The 24,441-nt window shown below is 41.6% G+C and overlaps 3 protein-coding genes across 4 annotated transcripts in view; 1 reads left to right on the forward strand and 2 right to left on the reverse strand.

Moving 5' to 3' along the window:
* The window catches only part of LOC147337013 (protein NLRC3-like), a 504,309-nt gene that overhangs the window by 206,766 nt on the left and 273,102 nt on the right, over positions 1-24,441 (reverse strand). The window lies entirely within an intron of this gene.
* Positions 8,053-19,494, forward strand: LOC147337020 (uncharacterized). Of its 2 annotated transcripts, none has more exons than XM_086285715.1 (5): positions 8,053-8,121; positions 9,080-9,200; positions 9,285-9,383; positions 9,542-9,640; positions 18,890-19,494. In XM_086285715.1, exons 2-5 carry the CDS (start codon positions 9,112-9,114, stop codon positions 18,972-18,974), a joined length of 372 nt encoding a protein of 123 aa, XP_086141841.1. In that variant the 5' UTR covers positions 8,053-8,121; positions 9,080-9,111; the 3' UTR covers positions 18,975-19,494. The 2 variants fall into 2 exon arrangements, with proteins under 2 accessions (XP_086141841.1, XP_086141842.1); XM_086285716.1 differs by lacking the exon at positions 8,053-8,121 and adding an exon at positions 8,866-9,004.
* Positions 11,388-13,994, reverse strand: LOC147337021 (uncharacterized). Its single transcript, XM_086285714.1, has one exon. It carries the CDS (start codon positions 13,107-13,109, stop codon positions 11,547-11,549), a length of 1,563 nt encoding a protein of 520 aa, XP_086141840.1. The 5' UTR covers positions 13,110-13,994; the 3' UTR covers positions 11,388-11,546.

The raw sequence follows: 24,441 nt of genomic DNA on the forward strand, positions 1-24,441 counted from the left end.
CTTTATTCACAATGCTCATAATATCACACAATTATATTCATCACCTGCATGTTTTTATCCAGCTGCTGTTAGAACCAAACAAATAAAAAGGATGAAAAGCCTGAAATCCTTTGATTTATTACATTTGAAACAAATATGAGAGCATCCCTAACAGCACAGCTGAGACCTTTGTTTTAATCAAGCCTTTGTATCGACACACTTGTAAAGATACAAAACATAATAGAATAAATCAATATAAAATACACATAATCACAAAAATGCAGCCATGTTGTGAGTTTGCATCTAAAACATGCATGTTTCCCTTTGTACAGGCAGATTTACAGCAGACAAAGCAACACGCTGATCGACTTTGACCGCTGCAAAAACAAAATACCCACCAAGTCTGAAGTCGATCAGAGGAACTGTTGACAGACTGACAGACAAACAGATGCTTGATTCATTAGTGCGATTAAATGTTCTTCTTTAGCAGCATCACTTCATGTGTTTGTGTTCCAGGAATAAAGGTCTGTTTAAACTGGACGTCTCCTCAGCATCACTCGTGCTGTCATGGTTTCAAAGCTGTGCAGAAAGAATCTGAGGGATGATACAGAGGTGACCAAAGTTACAAACATCCAGCTGTGCTGCAAATGTTTGCAGAGCTCCAAACTCTTTGGCTTTCTGCAGAGCAAGTATGGAAGAAGCACCTGAGCTAACTTCAGTTTAGACGATATGAGGAAAAATGCTGCTTCCCAAAGTTTCCTACAAGTATCCAGTTTATATTTAGAGAAGCGAAGGCTCTTTATCCTGACAACTACTCCCTGGTGGATCCCTGTCCTGTGACAGCAGCAAAGACTGTGTATCAGTATCATCAAAGCCACTTCAATAACCAGTGTTTAAAGCTCTCTAGCAGATGGACTTCAGTGGCAGCAGCCTCTGTCTGCTGTGTACAGAAGGTTCTCTGATGAAGCACACAGCAGATGCTGCACTACAACAGCAGCAGCAGCTCAGCTTCAGTTTGCTTCGACGCCCTTTTTGACCTGTGAAACAGCAGAAAATGAAACATTTCAACACCCGTTTGTTAGCGTGAGCTATTCTGCTGTTTTTCATCATTTCACAGGTGAAATAAAATCACATTTACTTCCTGTAGGAGTGATCGTGTCCAGCCTGACTGAGACCATGTGCTCCATCCTGCACAGGTAATAAACCTCTGACATGAAGGGCTGTCAAGTAGTTTTAGACAAATGGGGGTAAAAGAGACGTTAAAAGCTTAAAGAGAAACTACATTTTCTAAGAACTGTCTGACGTTCACCTCTCACACAGTGGATACGATTCTGCCGCTGCAGGAATAATCTTTGTGGTTATGAAACTGTCCATGTGTTTGCAGAAAATGTCACATGTTCAAAGCCATCCCAGCACCTGGGGTTTGTATAAGTGCAGCTGCTGGTGGGGAGATAGTCTCACTCTTCTATATAAAGAGTCAGCAGGCAGCAGATCTTCATCTGTGATCTCCTCCATCATCACGTCTTCACTCTTCAGCAGCTATGGCTTCACTTCGTGCCCTTCTGGGAGTGGTGCTGTGCTCCTCATGGTTTCTGCTTCTGCCTCAGGCCGACTTTGATTTACAGAGTCATCCATAATATTTTTTATTTTTTATTTTACTGCCCATCTATTTTCATACAAATGTCTCCGTCTTATGGAAAAGGGGTGGAGCTTATCCAACGAGGACAGGCAGGGCCCCCCCAGACAGTTTAGCAGTCTATACAGGAGGCCGACCTTTGCAACATGTACTTCTATAATGACTTCACCATTTAGGTTATTTGGTTATGTTTCACCCTGGATTTTGTGTGATAATATTTATTTTGTCCACTGATTTAAAAACAACAAACTATATGAATATAAAACAGAGTGAACAACAAAACATCAGCTTTGGAAACTTTGATGTAAAATTCTGCAATTGTTTTCTCAGATATAGCATAAATCAAACTAACATACATCAGTGTGTTATTAATGTGCACACACACACACACACACACACACACACACACACACACACACACACACACACACACACACGTGTTACAATAAACAGCTCTTATGCTTCTGTATGATTCTCAGTGCTTTCCATTTGCGTGTCCACAGGTTGCTGTAAGTGGTGCTTGACTGCAGTTTGCTCTCATTTCAAGTGGTTTGCTGTCACAAAGCCAACAGGAAGTCCGGCCATGGTTGAGCCAACTGAAGATGGGTTGAAGGTGGCGTCCTCGTTTCCTCTGAGTGCGAGAGGACAGACAAAGCAAACACAGTTTGGACAGCATTAAAATATTTACACTGATGATTAATGTTGTGTCTTTGCACCTGTAGCGATACATGTTGGAAAATGGAGACTTTAGCCACCAAGACTGACGTGCCTGGAAACTTCCCTGTGAGTACGCCCACAAAGACAGGAAACAGTTTAGCCACCGCGGTTAATCCTCCATCATCATCATCCAGTATTTTTCACATCTTTTCTTCTGCTGTTTCCCTTGTTGTCAGTCACGGGTTTGTGACTGAAATGCGTGTGGTCGACGGGAAGCCTGACGAGTACGGCCTGAATCATTCCATCAACACCGGACGGAGTGAAACCTTTGTTGAAAACAGATTATATGGTAACGTTGCATTTAGCTTCAGTAAACTGTGAAGTTACAGCAGCAGATTTACATCACGTGGCTTCACAGGAAGTAGTCTGGACCTCAGCGCTGAGGTTCAAGCAGCTCTGCTTGCAGACGGCATCCTTCCTGAAAATGTTCTTCATCTTCCTAAAACCAGAACTTTTACATTGGTGCTGAAGTTCTATATAAAAACAGCCTGAAATACAAAGTGATGTTGTGCACTGATTACCTCACACTTTCCATGTTTCCTTCTACAGAGGAGTGTCCGCCTGAGTGTTTTGTCTGATCTGTTGTTGATCGTCTCATTGACACTGCATGCAGATCTGACACCAGGGCTGGACTGGGACAAAAAATGGTCCCGGGCATTTTGACTGGAGACCGGCCCCCCAGGTATTAAAGGAAAAACCATGAAGCCTTTGAATGAAAACAAACGCTGTTGTCACAGTGATGGACGCTGTCTTGTTGGTATACATGCATCAGTCTAATAAACTTAAACCTGCACCATCCTCCCTGTCCTGGTATTCTAAACAGGAAGTAGACTGTTGGTCGAGTTAACCTCCTGAACATCTACAACACACGGTGGAAACCTGACATTAAGACAGAGACTAGAGGTGAGACATGATCATTGCTGATTACTGATGACAGATTTAGATATGTTTTCATAAACCTTTCATTTGCCACATCAATAAACAGCACGGCAGGGCAAAATATGTTTTCTAACATGGCAACCTTTAAAAAGTGAAAGGAGACAGAAAGACAGGTGAGAAAGAATCAAACTGACTTTTTGATGCATTTTACACACAGTACTGGTGCAGAATCTAGAAAATGTGGGAAACACTGGCATCATATGCAGTACTTACTTCTGAAGAAATTATGATGGGACCCTAAAAAATGACTATGTACAATAATGGATTTCTATACATTTTACATCAGATGAAAACGTTTGTTGTAAGATTCAGATAATTATTTATTAAAAGCATTTTAAATGAGAATAAGAAAGAAAAGTATGTCTTTGTGCCCCCCTCTCCCTGTTAATGCCCTACCTGCCCCCCTGGCAACACTTTGCTAGACCCGCCCCTGCACAGTTACCAGCTGTCAGCTACACAAAAAGGATCCTGGTGTTATTTGTCTCTCAGAAACAGTTCATAACTTCAACTCATTTTTGTTTTGTCATGTTTTGTTCTTTACATTGTCTTTCTTCTATATAATTGTTAAACATTTAATAAATATGTCTACAAAAAGATTTTAAAAACCAGACATTTCACACAGACACCCAAATGATTTCTGACTGATGAAGGGGGCTGAAGGTGCCCTGCTCTTGCCCAGCTTCTGCTGCTCTCTCCCTGCTCACTGTCAGCAGCTGGCAGCCTCGGTCCTGCCTGAGACTCTTCATCTATCAGTGCCAAAGAATATGGGAAATAGCAACGCACAACATGCACATTACAAAACAAGCACATGAATCAGCATTACATTCATTAGTGAAGTGCTGACGTTCGTTCCTAAACTTTGGGCCTTAATTAACATCACTGTGAACTAATGTTTGCTTTGCTTCTTAACCAGTGAAGCAGCGAGGGGCTTTCTGAGGTTCCTGCTCGTAAATGCCCAAAATGAGTCGAGTATTTCTCTGCAACTACAAACTCTGTTTTCATCAGAGGTGTAAATATTACAGCACTGTGTCAGAGTCACTGAGGCTGGAACACAGAAAAAGGAAGTAGATGTATTTATTTTTAGGCTTTATTGCCTGGAACCACTTTAAAAATACGCTTTGGGTCACAATTAACTGCAGAAACCAGGAATCCACATATGAACATTATCTGTGCAGAGATTTATGCTTCTGAAGGTAAACAGTGAAAACTTGCAGCACTAAATGCACAGATAGCCAGGCGTTTCACATTTTGGGACCATCTGCCAGTTTTCATTTCTTAGGTATTGAAGAGCAGAAATGATTGAATTTTATTTACATGCTTAAAAATGTTTGCTTTTGAATATTATTTGAAGAATTACCCACACACTCAGGCACTGTGGGCCTGTTTCCCTTTGCACAACCGAGTGTTGGAAACGGGCCTTTTCTCTTTAAACTCTGAGGGGCTGTAACTTTGGCTTCTATTGGCAGATTTGCATGATTGACCCTCTTTTTAAAATAGTTTTAGCCAAGAGAATCAAGCTAACATCACTGTTTTTACGTCAGCTCACGTCACACGAGCTGTTTCAAGAAAAGTCCTCCTGTCACACAGCAATGCCTACATCAATCACACCACTCTGCTTAAATAATAATAATAATGTTTAGTGAAGCAGGTGAAGCAAAGGGCTGCTTTTAATAGGCTGGGAGACCCAGGTGTGCTGCTTTAGCTGCTGAGCCTCTCATGCTAGCCTCCATCTATAAGCTGGGATCACAGGAGCACTGCAGTCCTGACTAGATCAAGGATTGTTATTCATGCAGGTGACAAAAGTTTACATTCACAGAGTCATAGGATTGAGCCTGGTTTGAAAAGCAGCTGTTTAATGCAGCTGCTTAGAGTTCACACACAGTAGAAGAATCAGACTTGAGTCACATTTCAAACACTGGAAAAATACTCAGCAAGTAACAATGAAAACAGCACAGACTCAGTATATCCTGTTCAGTCCTGTGTTTGATATGAATGTGCTGTTCAGAGAGGATCTCGTGTCCTCTTTTACAAAGCCTTTGTTTCATGATGTTTGTGTATAAATGAATGTAGGTGTGTTTCTAAGTGTGAAGGAGCCCTGGGAGAAAAGACTGAAGCTTGTGCCAAAGAACAAACAGGAAAGAAAGATCAGCATTAATGAAGACGAGCACAGAAGGAGCCCAAGCACGTGTTGCTTTTTCAGATTTCTCTAAAAGTGTGTGTTCATTTGTTCCATCCTTCACAACAAACAACAGCTGACAGACACACATGCACTCTGTGTCACTTCACAGGGGCTGATGAAAGTGGACACAGTAAAGGGAGAGCTGGACCTGCTCTACACATCCTGCACTCTGTTAACAGACTTTATTCTGCAGCATCAACAGATAAAAATATATGAAGATATAGAAACGTTTAACATTGTGACTGTTCACATTAGTGAAGCTGTTACTTTGCTGCCAGGTGGGAAAAGAAGCCTAAAGCTGAGTCTGATTAAACATCTGCTGCACCAGAGAGTTTCATGGCCCTGCTTTATCCTGTGCTTGCTGACCACCTCGTCCTGAAACCTCTTCATCATCCTCACAGTTGTGTGAAGAAAGAGGGAAGCAGGTGGAAACCATCTGTGCTGCTGTGTTCACTTGTGTGTGTGCGTCTATGGTCATATCTAATGTGTACCTACAGACAAACACAAACACCTGGCATTGCACAAGAGTCTCTATGGAGCAACCTGCAGATGTCAGAGATGTGATTAGAGGGTAAAGTGGACTAGTGAGAGCATCTATGTTGTTGTTGTCTGCTGGGGGACAGCATCAGCTCCAGAGATGCATCAGGATCAGCAAACTAATCTGCAAGGCTGCAAGTGTCACTGAAGGAGTTTGAGTCAGTGAGGGACTCAAACTCACACAGCTGGTCAAGAAGGCTCAGCAGCTGCTGTATTTCCTGAGGAGGCTGAGGAAATTTGGTATGTTGGCCAAGATCCTCAGCAGGTTCTACAGCTGCACTGTGGAGAGCAGCCTGACAGCTGCATCACTGCATGGTACGGCAGCACTACTGCAAACCGCAAACGCCTGCAGAGAGTGATAACAACTGTGGAGAAGATCATCAGGACCCCGCTGCCCTCTCTGCAGAGCAGCTACCATCACAGAGTCCAGAGGAGAGACACACCTCTGCCCTCGAGACGAAGGTTCAGAAGTGTGAAATGTAGAACATCCAGACTCAACAACTCCATCTTCCCCACTGCTATCAGACTCCTGAACAGCTGACCGACCTCAAACTGCAGTTTGCACATCAGGTCACTTTGCACACTAAGTTCATTTTGCACATTAAACTCCATGTACATCCATGTACATCGACATCTGCAGACCACACGTGTCTTCAGTTACTTATTTGTACTTATTTGCAGTTATTTATCTTTTTATTTTATTTTTTTAAGTTATTTCTTATCCTTATTTTATCTTTTTATTTATCCTTATCTTGTTCTTTTAACCATTATCTAACTTGGCATTGTGCACGGTGTGTTTAGATTCAGTTTAAATTCAGGGACACGGAGCCCCTGTTGATCCTCTACCTAATCACACGAGCCACGGTGTGAGAACGGGTGTGGGTCTCAATCAGCCAAGGTTTTGGGTGAACCCATTGTGAGATCTAGCCCCACGCTATCATGTGATTTCCTGTGATCAAATGTCCCAGGATGTGAGTGGGCGTTAAGATGTCCATGTCCCTCTTCAAACAACTTAAAGAAGTCCAGACGCTTTTCTTTCCAAGCTCCTTCAACAACATCATTCATAGAACAGCTTCCAGCTTCTTTTGCTTGGCTACAGTTTGGATGGATTTGCATTTAAAGATGCAACAAGACTAAAATGGTTAGGGTCAGGAGGTCAAAGGTCAGAGCTCCTGTGGGTCTGAGGGCGGCCTCACGCTGGAGAAGGATGAAGGAGTCTGACCTGAGCCAGTGTTTGACATGAACACATCAGCACTGCTGTCAGTGAGCCTAACGACAGCCGTTAGCATCATTTCAGTGTTTCAGTCATAAAAACACTTCCTGTCACTGTGGTGGTTACAGTGACATCATGCAGTTTGTGCTTTGACCTCCAGAGGGCGACAAATCAGCACAGACAGAGAGCTCCATTCAAACTTTGCTGCCATCAGGAATAATTCTTCAAATATAATCATCAGTGTTTGAGCAGCTATGATATCAGGGACAATCTAGACATGTGTGACAATACTGAACATGTCACATGACACACCTCAAACATCATGTGATCCACTCTCAGTCTGCACTTTCATTCATGACTTCAACAGGTTGAAATGAGCTTTGAAGAAACATTCAGTGAAATAAATCTTTCATGGATTCATGTGAGCAGCAGATGAACTTTGTACCAACAACATCTTCAATAACAGAGTCTGAATGAAGCTCAGGTGTTGATGCTGCTCACTGATTGGACGCTTGGTTTCAGCTCTGCTCTCAGTCTTTACTGCACAGGTGAAGGTAGAAAGTGTGACTGGATCTATAGACTGGAAACAGAGAAACATGCTGAACATTTGAAGCTTTGCAGCAGAAATGTTCATGTTACAAATACAGCAGAGCTGATCTGGGATCAGTGTGTTCACACCTGCAGCTACAACAAGGTTTCATGTCTCCACACGTCAGCATGTGAACTTTACTCTGACTCAGTCTGAGCAGTCAGACGGCATATTTTTAAAGTTAACACATCAGCACACACAGAGCTGAGCCCCTCCCACCTGTGCTGAGTTTCAGGTGGAGCCCCGCCTCCTTCCAGGAAGCAGCTCACCTGTGTGTCCGTGTTTAGTGTCCAGGTGTGGAGTGGAGCTTGTTGTTGGTGTGTGAAGAAACTGTAAGTTTGCTTTGTTTCCTCCTTTAACAGTTTGTCTTTAGGAACTTTACTGTTTGTTCAGCTCGTGTTTGATTTCTTCACACAACAAACTGTGTGTGTTTGTATTTCCGGTCTCTCCATTAAAGTCAGTGTGTAATGTTTCCTGGCTAACATCAGCTGTGTGCAGCTTAGTTCAGCACAAATCTGCCGCTCCATAGTTCACGGTAACGGACTCACAGCTGGACCAACGAGGCCGAGTGTGTCCGCCACTCTGAGCTACGTTCGTGTTTGTGTACTTGTAGTTTGTACTTTGAGTTCACTCAGAGCCCACAGAGGACGCAGCGTACGTGATGACGTCACAGCCCTTTACCTCCTTTACTGTCACTGTGATTAATATTTACACACGAGACACCTGCAGAGCTCTGACGCTAAGCTAGCCACACAGCATGCTAACGCTAAGCTAACGCTAAGCTAACACTAAGAGTTCTTACAGACACGAGTTAAAAAGCTGCTTTTAGTTTGTGATCAGAGTCCAGGACTGTGAGCAGCAGCAGAGCTGATGGATGATGAATTACTGGATGGAAGAAGCTTCTCATTAGCAGTGAATCAGTGTGTGTGCAGTTCTCTGCAAACTCAGCAGCAAGAATTAGTGTGAAGCTTTAACTCTGCTGATCCTCTTTGAATCCTGGATCAGCTGAAATGTTTAAAATGTTGTTCACACGTGTTGGACTGACTGAAGCTTCCAGTCACAGTGACTCAGTGTGTGTCAGTGAATGCATCGTGTGTGCTTCAGGCTCCATCTAGTGGACTGATAGCAGAGCAGCTGATGGCAGCTTCCTCTGCCTCACACTGCTGTCTGACTGCATCCAGCTGACACTGAGATGAAGCAGGAAAGAAGCAGCTGGTATTTGGACAGCACACATGATGAAAGGAGGATTTCAGCTGATGTGCACATGAATGATTTGTGTTTCCTCTGCAGGTAGAAAGTGTGTGTGAGCTGAATTGAGCAGCATGGATCAGTGTGAGGACAGAGAGGAGGGAGTCCCTCCCTCTAAAAGCACTCTGTGTGGGGAACATGAGAGTCAGACCAAAGCTCAGAGGTGAGATGACCATCTCTAACTGTCCATGACTCTTCTCCATGTCACAGCTCAGCACTCACATCACTGCTGCATCATTATTCACAGGAACCCGCCTGGACCTCCACCCAGCTCTGTGTCCTCTAAGAGCAAACGGGTGAAGCATTTCTTTCGTAATTTAGGGCAAAAAAAGTCATCTGACGAAAAGTAAGTTCATGTCAGTATTAAAATGTTTGAAATTTTAATACTGACATGTATCAGTAATCAGCTTTTACTATTTAACAATTTATACTTTATTTATACTTTTTATGTAATGTATTGGACACATTGGATGTGACACATGTTTCATGTTCACTTACTTTTAGCGTCAATCAGAAACCACCCAGCTCTGTGTCCTTACAGAGTGATGCGTCTGCTGGTCGCTTCATTGATTTTAAAGTGCAGCCTGTGTCTGCTGCAGAGAGGTGAGCTGTTAGTAACATGAACTCTTTGATTAAACTGCTTGATGTTGTTGGATATAAACTACAAACACGTCGTTCCCTCAGTCCCATTTAAACTGTCTTTTAAAACAAGCCTTTGGTTTCTAAACAACTGAAAACCCACTTCAGCAAACAGGAAGTGATCAGAGCGTCCGTCCACTTCCTGTCAGGCCCTGCAAACATTTCATATTGAAGAAAAGTAGCTGACATCTCACATTTTTACTCCACCACATTCAACCATTGTGACATTTTACAGCATGAAACTCTTGTCACATGACTCCTGTTATGTTATAGAGTCATGTGACCACCAGGGAGGGATTTGTATGGATGAAACACATTCAAATCAATCTGATTCATCAATGGAAACATTTTTGGTGTAAATGCAGCAACACTGAAAACGCTGAAGATAAAAACACAACAGATGAAATATGAACAAATCGAGGCTTTGAATACACGTGTGTGTGTTTGAGACACAGAGATAAATGGATTGTGTGTCTGTCCTATTGCTGCGTGAGGGTTTTATTGTAGATTTTGTGCGTGTACACTTTTGACCACGAAGGTGTTGAAAGGGCGTAAAACAGTTGGAGGCACCAGAGTGAACACTAGTGCTGTCAGTAGATTAAAACATGACTAATTAATGACACAATCTTCTGTCATTAATCCTGATTAATCACAATTACTTGATCAATAGCTGCAGTTACATTTTTCCAACTTTATATTTAAGCCTGTAACAGACGTTTACACCATATAATGAAGTCAATGCAGAATAAACACAAAGAATGTTAAACGCTTCAATTCAAAGAGACTTTGAATAGTTTTCAGTCTTTAACTCAGCTTCTCTGCTGTAAATACAACTTTGTAACAAACATATTGTTGGGGGAAAACTCTGTAAAAGACCCAGGAGAAATAAAGACACAATGAGACAAAGTTACTTTCTTTATCAAACGTGTACACGGGTGAGCTGCTAAGAACAACTCACACCATGCACAGTGGCTTGGTAATTTTTATAGGAAAGACAGTGAGAACAGGATAAGAAAATACAAAACAAATAAAATAAACAACTCCATATGTGGCGCTAGTCTCGTCAGCAGAGAGCTGGGAGAAGGCTGTGAGAGATAAAACAATCTAAAACAATATGTCCCAAAACAGTATGTCTTTGCTGAGAAAGTCTAAAAAGATAATTCTAAACTAATCTAACCATAGGCAAAGGGCAGACAAAAGGCATCTTTGTACATTTAAAAGAAGGTAAAGAAACATAGAATCATTTTTCCTGTAACATTCCCTCCTGTTTAACTTATTTTAAATGTATACAACAATTGTCTATGAAGGTTATTTATTAAGTATCTTAGGCAATTTTTTAATTTCCAAAATCTTCAAAATGTCAGCATAGCAGAAATGGCAGTCATTTGTTCTAAAGAATAAAACAAAAGAAAATAATAAAAAGAAAAACATAGTAAATGAAAATCATAGTAAATGAAATAACAAGTGGAATAAACAAGAAAAAATAATAAAACTACAAAAAATAAAGGATAAAAACCTTATATTTTAAAACGAAAACTTACAAAAAATAAAAGGATGAAAAGTAAAATGAAAACTTTATATTTAAAAATGGTGAAAACCTAATATGTGAAATGAAAACTTCAAAAAATACAAGGATGAAAACCTTATATTTTAAAATGATGCAAACCTTAAATTGAAAACTTTATATGTAAAATAATGAAAACTTCAAAAAAATAAGAGTATGAAAACGTTATAAAAATGAAAAACTTTATGTTTAAAAGTCAAGACTTCAAAAAATAAAAGCATGAAAACTTGCATAACCTACTAATGTTTTAATCAGTGCATGATCACTTGACAAGTCATTTTTAATCACCACGTCATTTATTAGCAGCTAGTACAAGTTCTCCTCTAACAGAATTGCAACGGGATGTTGTTCTTCTTGAGGCACGGCAACATAAGCAGTCATTGTAGTTGTTATCATCTGTGAAATCATTACTCTTAGGCATGGCAACACACACAACACTAATATGAGCAGTGCTATCATGATGAGACCTAGAAGAAAAAATGGCTTTGCTACAGCAGCCAGCCATGAACCGCTGAACAGCCAGTCCAGCCAGCCTTGTGCTGTAGCTGCTCCAGGTGTGTGTTCAGTGACATATTTTTGCAGAGCGGTCAAATTCTGCAAAGCTTCATAAATGTCTCCTCCAGTTTCGTATCCATCAGGGATAAAAGTGCAACATGTTTCCCCGATCAGCTTGCAAACTCCTCCTTGTGATGCTGTTAGCAGGTCTAGTGTCAGTCTGTTCTGCAGCACCATCGTTCTGATGGCCTGCTGTTCTCCTGCTAAGGCGGTTCCCAGGGTCTTAGTCAAGTTGATGTGTCGTAGCAGAGCATATCGGTTGATTTCCACGTGATCCCGCACCTCGGCAACTCCAATGCCGGGGATCAAGCTCTGTAAGAATTTCACTCCTCCTCCCCAGATGCGAAACTCTCCCGGCACTCCAGTGTCCACGGTAATGCCGAAAGAATTGGGGGAGGTGATGTCCACTTCACGTCTCTGCCGGCTGCTTGGGTGATGTGCAACACTTTGCATGAAGAAAACGTGATCTGATAATTCCACCAGGGCGCACAGACCTCCCCAACCTTCAGGGAGTGACAGATAAGCCTTGTTGCCACATAGGAAGTACCAGTCAGCCAAAACTCTGGTTCCTCTGCTGCTGGGTGCCGTCCGTGCACATCCTGTCTGGTACTGAGTCTTTGTTTGTAGTGGCATTCGGTAGCTGTAGTCGGAGCGACAGTTTAGGCCCATCAGCGTCGTGTTACTGGCACAGGTGGCGTTGATTGAACAGGCCATACACTTCCTCTCGTTCCTTGGTGGGCAGAAAGTGTATATGTGCTTACATAGGTGAGTAGGCAGCTCCCCCACTGCCCGCGAGCCATTGTTCATCACACATACTGGCAGTTGTGATGCATTCAGTTTGTTCAGTAGAATTACATCAGGCAGTGGGTCTGAGACTTGGGGCCAGGTCAGTAGGTAGGTCTGTCCGGAACAGTTCACATTTGTGAGTGATGATGACCTCCAGGTTGCTTTTGCTGGGATGCTGTAGTTGGCCTTGGACCAAAGAGTACCATAGCCTGGATGTGTTGCCAGGCCCAACAGGCACCAACTGCGATCTTCAGGTATGCTGTACGGCCACAGGCCAGACGTCTGCGAGGATAGGGGCATATGGGTACATGCATAGCAGTCAGTTTTGTTATTCAAGTGAGCTGTAGTGTTCATAAACTGCCACCAGAAGTTAGTGGCGTATCCATGGGGAAACTTGGTGTACTTTCCTTTGTCATACAGTGTCTGCCTTTTCTTCATATTGCGTGACTTGTTGTCCCTCACGGAAGCAAAGGTGAGGAGCCCGGCCATGGTCAGGGCCGCTGCAGTTGATAAGAGCCACCACCTCATGACGACGGAACACACCCTCCTGTCGCGAGTAGACCCCCCGGCCAGGAAAGCTGACCCCTCCACCGGGCGAGATCACAACAAGCGGGCAAGCCTGCCGTCAGCTGTGTTTAGATGGCTTCACTGACTCGCCTGCAGTGACTCTGATGGATCCAGGATGGTCGTTCCGCAATTTTGCAAGCGGTCGGTGTAGTGAGGAGGACTTGGTATGGCCCCTCCCACCTGGGTGTGCTCCAGTTTTTCCTTTGGAGCACCTTGATCAGAACCCAGTCACCGGGCTTTAGTCTGCAAGACACTGGAGAAACATCATCAGGTTGTTGATTATGTACAATGATCTCTTTGTTTTCTAACAGCTTAGACATCCATTCTGCTAATGTGTTTTCTCTGATTGCTTTGTCTATTGGTTGACTGGTAATAGGCAGTGGAAACGGCCTGCCATGAATGATTTCAAATGGAGTTAGTTTATGGGAGCCTTGTGTTAAGCGCATCCACATTTTCACTAAACCCAAACATTCAGGCCACGGCCTTCCTGTTTCTGCCATGCATTTCCTGAGCCTTTGTTTTATAGTGCCGTTAGTTCTCTCTACAAGGCCTGCGCTCTGAGGGTGATAAGCACAGTGGTGTTTTATGCTGAAACCGAGTGCTTCAGAGACCTTAGTGATGACATCATTTACAAAATGAGTGCCGTTGTCTGACCGTATCAAAGCTGGGATGCCATATGTGGGTATGAAGTGATTGCACAGGCACTTTGCTACTGAAATTGCATCTGCCTTTTTCACTGGATAGATTTCCGGCCACTTTGAGAACACGTCTATAACCACTAGGGCGTATTTTGACCCTTGACATTCGCTTAGTTCAATAAAATCCATATGAATTGTGTGAAAAGGATGAGGCAGAGTTGGAAAACGGCCTCTTTGTGGTCGCAGGTTACCCTGAGCATTATATTTTTGACACGTCATGCATGTTCTGACAAATTGTTTTGCTGAGGTTTCAAAATTTACAGTGTAGAATTTACAGTGTAGAATTTACAGTGTAGAAATGAGAGTTGACAATACTGGTCAGTCCCCCCGTTGACAAATGCGTACAGCCATGAGTCACTAATGCCGCCATTTTGTGGAGGAATTTTGGCAACACTGGCTTGCCATAACACATCATTAAGTCGTTTGTCAGAACTGCACCGTGTTTTAGCCATTTTGCCTGCTCTGCTGTGCTTGCTGCTTTTTGTTCATTTTTCAACACATCCAGTGGAATCTGATGTGTGTTTACTGCCATCAATGTGATGTTTGCCTGTTGTGCCGCCTATTTTGCTGCTCTGTCAGCAAAGTTATTGCCTGTAGCAATGAAAGAGGCGTTGTAAGAGGCTGGCATGCTGGACTGGTTTACCGGTTGGTGTAATCATTCCTCTGTTTTGCCAGAGCTTTGCAAAATGATGCACAGCAGAGAAAACATACTGGCTGTCTATATAAATGGTTATTTGTTTATCTTTGTGTATTTCACATGCGCAAATCACAGCTATCAGCTCAGCGCTCTGTGCAGAACATGAAGAAGAAAGGGGTTTTGCTTCTATTATCCTACTATCTGTGGTTACTGCGTAACCTACACAATTTCGGCCTGTGCTGTAAGGTCAAATAAGTTCTTAAGTGGCTGCCTCAAAACTGTTTTGCATTATTTCTCTGTGGCCTACTCCTACAATCTCGTGTGAAGTGACCTTCCTCTCCACGGTTCTAGCAGGCGTTGTCTCTATGTTATCTGCTGTTTCTGCGTGGCTGTCTGCAGCCTTGGTGTTTGTGACTTTGCTCGCCTCTCTGTTCCTGATAGCCACCTGCGGATTAGTGTTTTAGTCTGTTGTCAACACGTCAGCCTTATTTTTAAGTTACAGAATGCTTCTTCTCCTTTTCTTTTTTTTTTTTTTTTTTTTTTGTTTGGGAGAATAGATGCAACTCTACATTTTCACTTAAGGCATTTTTAGGTAATTTCTAGTTCTTCAAACAATTCATGGATCTCACACATTTCAAACTTTCAAGTTAGGGTTGTTTCCCATTTATACAAATATATATATTTAACTTTGCATTCCTCACAGCTCATAGCTCACAGCTCTAAACCTACGCATTTTTCAATCATATGCCTAATCACTATGTGTCACTGTGATTCTCAAGTATTGTCACAAGTTTGTTTAAATTCGTTTCCAAAACCAACAAAATAATCAAACAAAAACAAAAAACATAAACGTGTCAGGACACAAAAGAAAAAAGAAAAATGCTGCCACCCGAACAAGGCAGAAGTCTGCATATGTTGGCTTTTAATAGCATGCAGCTTGTAACATGGTAGACTAATGTGCCTGTGTTAATTCAGCTCCATATTATTGTGTGAAGTTCCACTGGGTTGGGAGTGGTTTTGTGTGTGTCACATTTTTGGTGAGCCAATGGCTGGAATGGGGTTGGACTAATTAGAGGCAGGTGTACTTGATTGCACTGATACACTGGTCTACTTATAGCCCACACTACAAACACTGCTGTGTTGTTTTGTCTCTCTGTGCAGGTATGTAATGTGATGAAATCAGATATGTTTGGGATGGATGGGTTTTGCCCTATGAATTTTATATTAGGTGTGTCGTTTTGTCTCTCTGTGCAGTCCAGGGCCTATTATATGCCACAGCCTAAAGGCAGCAGGGTTGCAGAGGCTTGAGTGACCACTGACTATATGCTTGCAGGGTGGTGGGTCTCCAAGGACAACTTCTAACCCTGTTAAAGGCAACATGTGGAGTGCAACTTGGCTGTGTGGCATAGCTGGCTCTGGCCTTGGGACTGTGTGTTTTTATACAATTCTTAAGTGGGACACTGGACTGTTTTATCTTTTAGAATTTTATTGACTGACATCTTTTTGGCCATGACTGAAACGGTTGGTCAGACCTAGAGTCTTTCTTTGGGTGTGTTACAGCAGCTTCTGCTCTAAAAGAAACAAAAAAGAAAAAGAAAATGTGGAACATGCTCATCAGCTGAGCAGTGTCTACATATTTAATTCAGCTTCTCAATCCTGTAGTTTTAGCTGTTGTCTACAGGGTTTTGCTTATTGGTTGTTATTGTAGGTGTGCTCTATATCTCAGCAATGTGTCATTCTAGGATGATAAGTTTCAAGCTGGTCAAGTGCCTCTATGCACTTCATTAGTTTAGTTATTCTCCGTATTGTCTTCATCTCACATGTCATTACACTGAGTTTCAGCAAACCTTAAGCTTGATGCAGACTACTGCTTAACAATTATCCACCTCACATCATAACCGATTAAGGTGCCTCTTCATATTAATATTATGGCATTGTTAATATTATCCTCTTTGTCTTATATAACAGCAATAGCATATTATAATATTTTATCAGTGTGTACCACTATACTACTACTGAGCCAATTTGTTAGTTAGGATCATCTTATTCAGCAAACAGATAATTTAGAATTCACCCAATCTGCGGTCACATTTGTTCTCTCTGTTGCATGGTGGACCAGGCAGGTCTATTATAATATATTATTCATATTTTATTTTGTATCCATCAAGGGCTTCAGATGACCTGCAGAATCATCCTTTTCCCAGGGTGGAGACAGTTACCTTTTCACACACTGTCCTTGGCTGAACAGTGACACAGTCTTAATATACTTTATTTATTTTATTAAAATATTTTCGTGTGAATTATTTGCTTTATATACATTTTATACATGCTGGGCATGGTCATCATGCCAACTGTGTTTCATTGTTAATATCACTTTACAGGTTGTTATCCTTGCTATTATTAATTTCAAATACTCTAAAGATAATTTCTACTGTAATTTTCCCTTTGTTCATCTTTATTTCGTACTTTTTATATTTATATCTACTCAGTGGGGTCTGTTTTCAACCCTTTTAAACTACTTCAAACTACTTTGATCTCTAGTTTTCACTTAATAAGGGATTATTAAGTTCTTCCTGATATGGGTGTTGCTGCACATGCGGCTGCAGGAATGAGTGATGGTTTACTAAAAGGATTGTGGGAACTGCACAGTGTCTCGTCTTCTGGTTTTACTAAACTGGCAGTTGAGTTCTGTTCTTCTGACTGTTTATATTTTGTTTTCTTAAATCTCTCAGTTTACAGACATTGTTTTTGTCCGGCGTCTGGACTTTTCTTTTCTCACCACTGCTCGTCAGCAGGAGTGAGTTTTAATTTCACTTGCTTGATTACCCATCTTATTTATGTATTTACTTATTTTTGTTTAAGTAATATATACACGATACAGCTGCTATCACCTTCGCTGGTATTAGAGATGAGAGTGGTTGCTCACACGCCCTTCTACTTTCGGACTATTTCCAAAAGCGGTGTGAACTTTACGAGACGGAACTCGACCGTTCTCTCAACTCACCAGCACGTCAGTGAATAGCAGTAAAAGAAAAACACAGTAGGAGCAGCTCAGTCTCTTATCGGACCGTGAAAAGTCAGCTTTCTCCGTTAATTAAAACAATACACACACACACACATTCACATTCACACCTATTCGCGCGATCGGAACCCTTATCATAAGGGGAGCTGCCAGTCTTTCTGTAGACGAGCTACTTATTCCCTTGACCCAGCTGGGGGAGCTACCCAGAGCTCCAAACCTAACCCACAGAAGTGGGGAGCTTCCAGTCGACGAGCTCCAAGCTACCAGCCGACGAGCTACTTTAAACCCACAGAGGTGGGGAGCTTCCAGTCGCGACGAGCTACTTTCGCTATTTTAAATTCCCTGAATTTAAAATACGCTTTTACGCAAGATTGTGTCAGTGTGTCTGTATCTACCTGGTCGGTGTCGCCGGGTCTGGTCCACCTCGATCGGGCCCCACCACCGTGGGTCGCTTTCTAGAACGTTGGCCAAGACTCGAATTTAACGCCCTTGGTCTTTGACCACACACCTAGTGTGTGGGCTGTCGACAGACGAACAACGTGGACTGGTCACGGAGATGGGACACGATGGAGGCGCTCCGGCTGTCTAAACCTTTAAATATGAAGTTTTCATTATTTTACATATAAAGTTTTCAATTTAAGGTTTGCATCATTTTAAGTATAAGGTTTTCATCCTTGTATTTTTTTTGAAGTTTTCATTTTACATATGATGTTTTCATCATTTTTAAATACAAAGTTTTCATTTTAGTTTTCATCCTTTTATTTTTTGTAGTTTTCGTTTTATTATTTTTTCCTGTTTATTCCACTTGTTATTTCATTTACTATGATTTTCATTTACTATGATTTTCTTTTTCTTTTTATTATTTTATTTTGTTTTAATCAAATGACTTCCATTTCTGCTATGCTGACATTTTGAAAATTAAAAAATTGCTTAAGATACTTAATAAATAACCTTCACAGACAATTGTTGTATACATTTAAAATAAGTTAAAACAGGAGGGAATGTTACAGGAAAAATGATTCTATGTTTCTTTACCTTCTTTTAAATGTGCAAGCATGCCCTTTTGTCTATGGTTAGATTAGTTTAGAATTATCTTTTTAGACTTTCCCAGCAAACACATCTTGTTTCTGGGACATATTGTTTTAGATTGTTTTATCTTCCCTAGCTCTCTGCTGACGAGACTAGCACCATATATGGAGTTGTTTTATTTTATCTGTTTATTATTTGTTATCCTGTTCTCACTGTCTCTGTGCTCTGTGCCTATAAAAATTACCAAGCCACTGTGCATGGTGTGAGTTGTTCTTAGCAGCTCACCCGTGTACACGTTTGATAAAGAAAGTAACTTTGTCTCATTGTGTCTTTATTTCTCCTGGGTCTTTTACAGAGTTTTCCCCCAACACCATGAAAATGACATCAGTCCTACAGAAGCACTTCATGCTAACAGGAAGTCATTGATTAAGGTGGAATAACACAGAGACACAACCACTCACAGCTAACCTGACCCCACTAACTGCATGTGTTTGGACTGTGGGAGGAAGCCGGAGTACCGGAGAGGACGCACACAAACACGGGAGAACATGAAGCTCTGAAACAAAGATGGTGGATTTGACCTCAGGACCAGGCGGGGTTACGGGGGTCATGACCCCCCAATAATAGATCCAGCTACACTGAAACTGTCAATTTCATTTACTTTTCCTGTTTTAAAGCTATCAGGCTGCTTTGTGGCTCACTCAATACTAAACTAAGATACTTTCAGTGTGAATCATTTGCAGGAACACAGGCAGGATTTAAAGTGCAGAACTTTACAGTCTCTGTCTCAAAGTTGGTCTGAACATGCTAACAGCTCTTTGTTTTTCTCAGTTTTCACTGGTTTGATGTAATGAAAGAAATTTTAAAGAAGCAGACGATTGTTGTTATTTTAGTTCTATAGTTTCATAAATCGTGGTGTGGATCTAAGTCAACATTCAGAATAAATAAGATAATACAGCACTTTGATGGTTGCCTTTGTATTTTCCCAGCAGTGCTCAGGTTGGTTCTCGGCTACATTTACATACAGATGTTAATGTGTTCAGCAGCTGGACTCATCTGAGGAAGGAACATTGGAAAGGTGCTCAGTGCACAACTGCATCACTAATTTTATGTAAGACCCTGTGTTTTATTGTATTTATATATTTGTAACATTTGACTCAAACACTTTTGGGAAGGATGAAAATGTTTTCAGGAGGAAGTTTTTCCTTCTGTCCGACTGCAGTACACACAACACTGCGTCTCCCCCCATTATCACACTTCCTCAGGCTGGTGATGAGCGCCCCCTGGTGTCAGTGTTGATGACGTCATGCACAGTGAAACATAAACGGTGTCTGTTAATAAAAAATCATGTGTCCATTTTCATGTTTGCATCATGTTTCTGTAAAATCATCAGCTGTTTCTGAACCTTCTTCATTGTTTGACTCATTCCAACAGCTGTGAGCTGTGATGGAGTCAGAGCAGCTTCATCACTGATGTTCAGGTGAAGCTGAACTTAATAAACTGTAGAAATGATCAGGATTCAGGTTGGATGTGTAAAACACTTCTGTGTGAGGTCGCAGTGCTTCATATGTGTGTGTGGGCTGAAGCACACACGTGTGAGTCCTCAGAGGTTTCACACACATCACTGCACACACTTATAATCCTAGTTTAAGCTTGTGGATCATATCGGACACATCAGCAGCTCTTTGGAGACACAGATTTGAGATTTAAGATGAGTCATAGTCTTTCTATCCATGGTAGCTTCCACTGCTGAGGCTCGGGAAACATGAAGAGGATAATTAAGAGCAAGCATCAGCTCTGTCTCATCTAACTACACAGTATTATGATCATGCACTTATGTCTCAAACTAAGACACAATGAGACAAAATGAGTTCTGTGAGTCTTTAGATTATCAGTAAATTCTGGTGACAGTTTGACACTCAGTGGAGCCATTTTTGGTTTGTGATGAGTGTTGTTACGTCTGGTTCAGTTTGGGTAAGAAGGAAAAACAGCCGAGTCCGTGTAGGTGACAAACATAGTGATTTTATTACATGCTTCTAAGACAGAAGCATGGGAAGACAAGCGTACAGCCACAGATCTCCAAAAGAGTGGACCGTTCCCCATCCTTATATAACATCACACAGTTAGACCTTACTGGAAATGATAACAGTCTCCCCATAGTCCAAAGTTCTCCTTATACAAACATCAGATGATACTTTAGAGAAAACCAAGTGTGTGACATGTCATGTTGTGCAGTTCGGTGAGCCTGTGTGTCCAACTAGAGAATGTCCTGACATGACCTCCCTGTGTAAATAAGGGTGAACGTGCGTGTTTACATAACTCTCTATGTGCATGTTCTGATGTAGGCCTGCAAATGAATTAGAACAAGGTCCTGCTAGACCCTCCAGTTATGGACGGTGAATACAATGCTGTGGATACCATTTGAGACTTGATTACAATGATGATAATATGCATACATTAATCTTTACTCAGATTACCATAGATATAAAACAAAGATTATACTGTCATCAGATTCCACAATGGTAAATGATTAATGATTGATACTTCTAATTATAACTGTGATCATAAGAATACAAAATAAAATATCTCCTGGTCACAGTGTTTTGTGAGCTTCTGTTTTGTGAATCGCTCTTTGTAATTTAGAAGATGGTGCAGAAATGTGCGCGCCCTTATCTGAGAGGACACGGAGAGAGTGTCGCAGACTCGAGGTGAGGAGATAAACCTCGGAGCAGGATGGCCTGCACGTTACCCATGTGCATCTTTTCAGTGACATCAAGTGAACCCATAATAAGCATTTCTATGTCTTAGACATCATGTCCATTTCTAATGAGAGATTATTTTTAAATGAGGGAAACCTGGTCTAACAACACGCTTACAACAGAGCTAAAGGTTCACCACAGTGAGACGGTGGGACTCTGATAAGAACTGAAACACTGTGTATGAACAGCTGAGACAAAACTATATATAAACACTCATTTATTCCAGTTTAGTTTACAATGATTTTAAAGTAATGTGGAACGATTCATGTTCATGAGCTGTTACAAACACAACTATTGATTTGTCTATATATGGTCGGACTACAAGGCTCGTGTTGAGGCTCTTGGAATAATGTGTGAATTACAGCAAGAAATGATGGTTTTCCATTTTACCAAAGTGGAATAAAATCACCACAGCAAAGAAATCATGTTATTGTCTGCAGCTAAAATATATGGTGAACATGGTTTTATAATAATGTGCAAACACAACCTCACTCTGCTCTATACAAGGAGCCAACCACAGCTGTCCGGGTCTTCATCCACCACCTCCACCATCTTTGCTCATCATCATTCACTTAATTGCTGATTGGTTTAAATCAAACTCCATTACAGGTTCAACTCCATTATATAACAGCATGTTGACTTTGGATCTGGTGTGCAGTGCCACCTTAAAGATGAGGAAACTAAGAGATTACAAAAAAAGAAGTGGAGGAGTTAAAGAGCTGCAGCAGATTAACAGTTTCTGACAGTCATGTGTTAGAAATAGGACGATTAGATGAGCTGAGGGATCCATCTACTGCTCAGTGAAGCCTCATCAGAAACAGTCTCAGTGGAAGGATGGCTCTATTGTTAAGGAAGGACACAGGCAGAAAGACTGGCGTCTGTCACACAGGAACTGGACTGAAAATCAGCTGCACATATTCATCAGTATGTGCAAACATATTATAGGTGTGGAATTCAGGACAGTACCATCAGAAGTTGATCCACTGTGCAAATGTCTGATTGGCAGTGGCTTCATTTTTCACTATGAACAAACTGCTAATGCAGCATCACAGGACGTCAGCCATGGATTGGCCTCCCCAGACCTCAACATTACTGAAACATCTTAACAGAGGATGGAAACAAAGGGAACCAACATCCAAGAAAAGAGCTGCTGCTGAAAACTTCCTCACAGAAAACACAAACAAGCTTGACTAAGAGACTCCAGGCTGTGCTGAATTATAAAGGTGGACTGACCTCCAGGGTCCTTAGTATCATATAAGCTCAGTTTGTGTCTTATATACTTTCCATTTATATAACAAAATATATAGAAAGGAGGGTGGTTTAAGATGTGTGTAGAGTTTTATTCATTATCTTTAGACAAACAAAGAAAGCACCATCCATTCGTCTCCAGTCTGTATGAAAAACAGGGGAAAGGTCAAATTAAACCTTTGAAATTCCTTTCACAATAAATCCATAAATAAACAAAATAAAACATAGAAAAGTGTTTAAACCCACTTTTCCATAAAGCTGTCAATAGGAAATGTTCCAGTAAACATGTCTGTGTTTCTGCTGTTTTCCTTTCATGCGTCCACAGCTGACAGGTAACCCTATTGGAGTCGCCATAGTGACGGGTGGCGTCTCAGCTTCAGCGTGTTGATGGGCACAGCCACGGTTACCACAGCTGGAGTTGGTGTACGGCGAGCTGTGAGAGGACAGAGATGGAGAACGCACATTTAACTCTTTAACAGGAGATACGTTACGACTAACAGACGACTGCTGTCTACATGATGTCTTTGCAGCCCTTATGCTACATGTTACACAACTTTTCTTCATGCCAACAAGACTGAGGTGCCACATAGTCGACACATACAGCTGATTATGATGCATGTTTTACTATTGCTATGTTCACATCATCTGCTTGGCTTTATTACTGAGAGCCTGGAGATCCTCTGACGTGTGCATGGCTGATGTGAAGTATGATTAGTCCTACATGACATCAACAGCAGAGGCAATGAAAGCTTTGTTGTTAACAGGTTGTAGGTAAAGTCAAATGTCTACTTCTACACTTGTGTTGGGTAAAGTTCTTCTCACTGCAGCAGATTTATATCTGTGCTTTCACAGGGCGTGATGTGGAGCTCAGCGCTGAGGTGCAGGTCTCCTTGGAGACGGCATCCTGGCTGAAATATTATCATGCTTCCAAAACATTTCAGCTTTTATTTTGAAAGAAACAAGACTTGAAAACGAGTCCCCTTCTTCCTCTTTGTCTTTGTTCTTCAGAGGAGTGTCACCTGGACAAACTCAGGGCTGTTCTAGAGCCTTTCTTATTATTTGACTCCATAGAAATAAAACTGAATGGAATCAAACAAAAACTCCCAAACAGCTAAAACACTTTGCTTTATTCTCTTTTTTAACAAATACGTTGAAGTCCATCCACAACAACACAGCTGAGATCTCCTTTGTAATCAAGTGTTTCCATCCTTTGTACAGATCTGCATACAAAACAATCATTTACGTCCCACAGAAGTCTAGTTACACGTAACTATACAAGAACTGGTGAATGACAGAAACATGAGACACATGATCACAGGTGATAACAAAAAGAGAAAGAATTCATGTGTTAGTGATGTTTTTCAGCCCTGATGGCTCATGTTGGAGAAACAAGCTGAGGTACGTGGAAAGTTCACACACACAAGTGGGCGTGAGCACACACACACAGAGAGAAACACAACTGAAGCATCTGTTTGCTGTTTCTGCTTTCATCATCTCTGCTGCTGTGTCAGGCTGGGGTCTCTCAGTGACGTGGTTGAGGTGAAGTATGACGAGTATCCCTGATTCAGTCCATCGAGACAAAGGGCAAAGAAAGCTGTTGTTAACAAACTCTATGGTGATGTGGCATTTAGCTCTGACTCTACACTCTGCTGAATCCTTTGAACCTGCTGATCAGTAAAGCTCTACGTGCTGCAGCAGATTGACCTCATCTGTGTTCACAGGTGTGGACCTCAGCGCTGAGGTGCAGGAGACTTTCATTCAGTTCTCCCTGCAAACAGCATCCAGCCTGGAAATACTGTCATCTTTCCCAGAAACGGTGCTCTTATCTCAGAGAAGAAGTCTGATGTAAATAACTGCAATCAACAGTGATGTTCTGCACAGATCACTTTTCCATTTTGCT

Source organism: Aulonocara sp. 'chitande type north' Nkhata Bay, linkage group LG3, assembly GCF_057382095.1.
Source record: "Aulonocara sp. 'chitande type north' Nkhata Bay isolate Kocher_YH1m ecotype deep benthic linkage group LG3, A_spYH_male_GT1.1, whole genome shotgun sequence".
NCBI classification, from domain to species: Eukaryota; Metazoa; Chordata; class Actinopteri; order Cichliformes; family Cichlidae; genus Aulonocara; species Aulonocara sp. 'chitande type north' Nkhata Bay.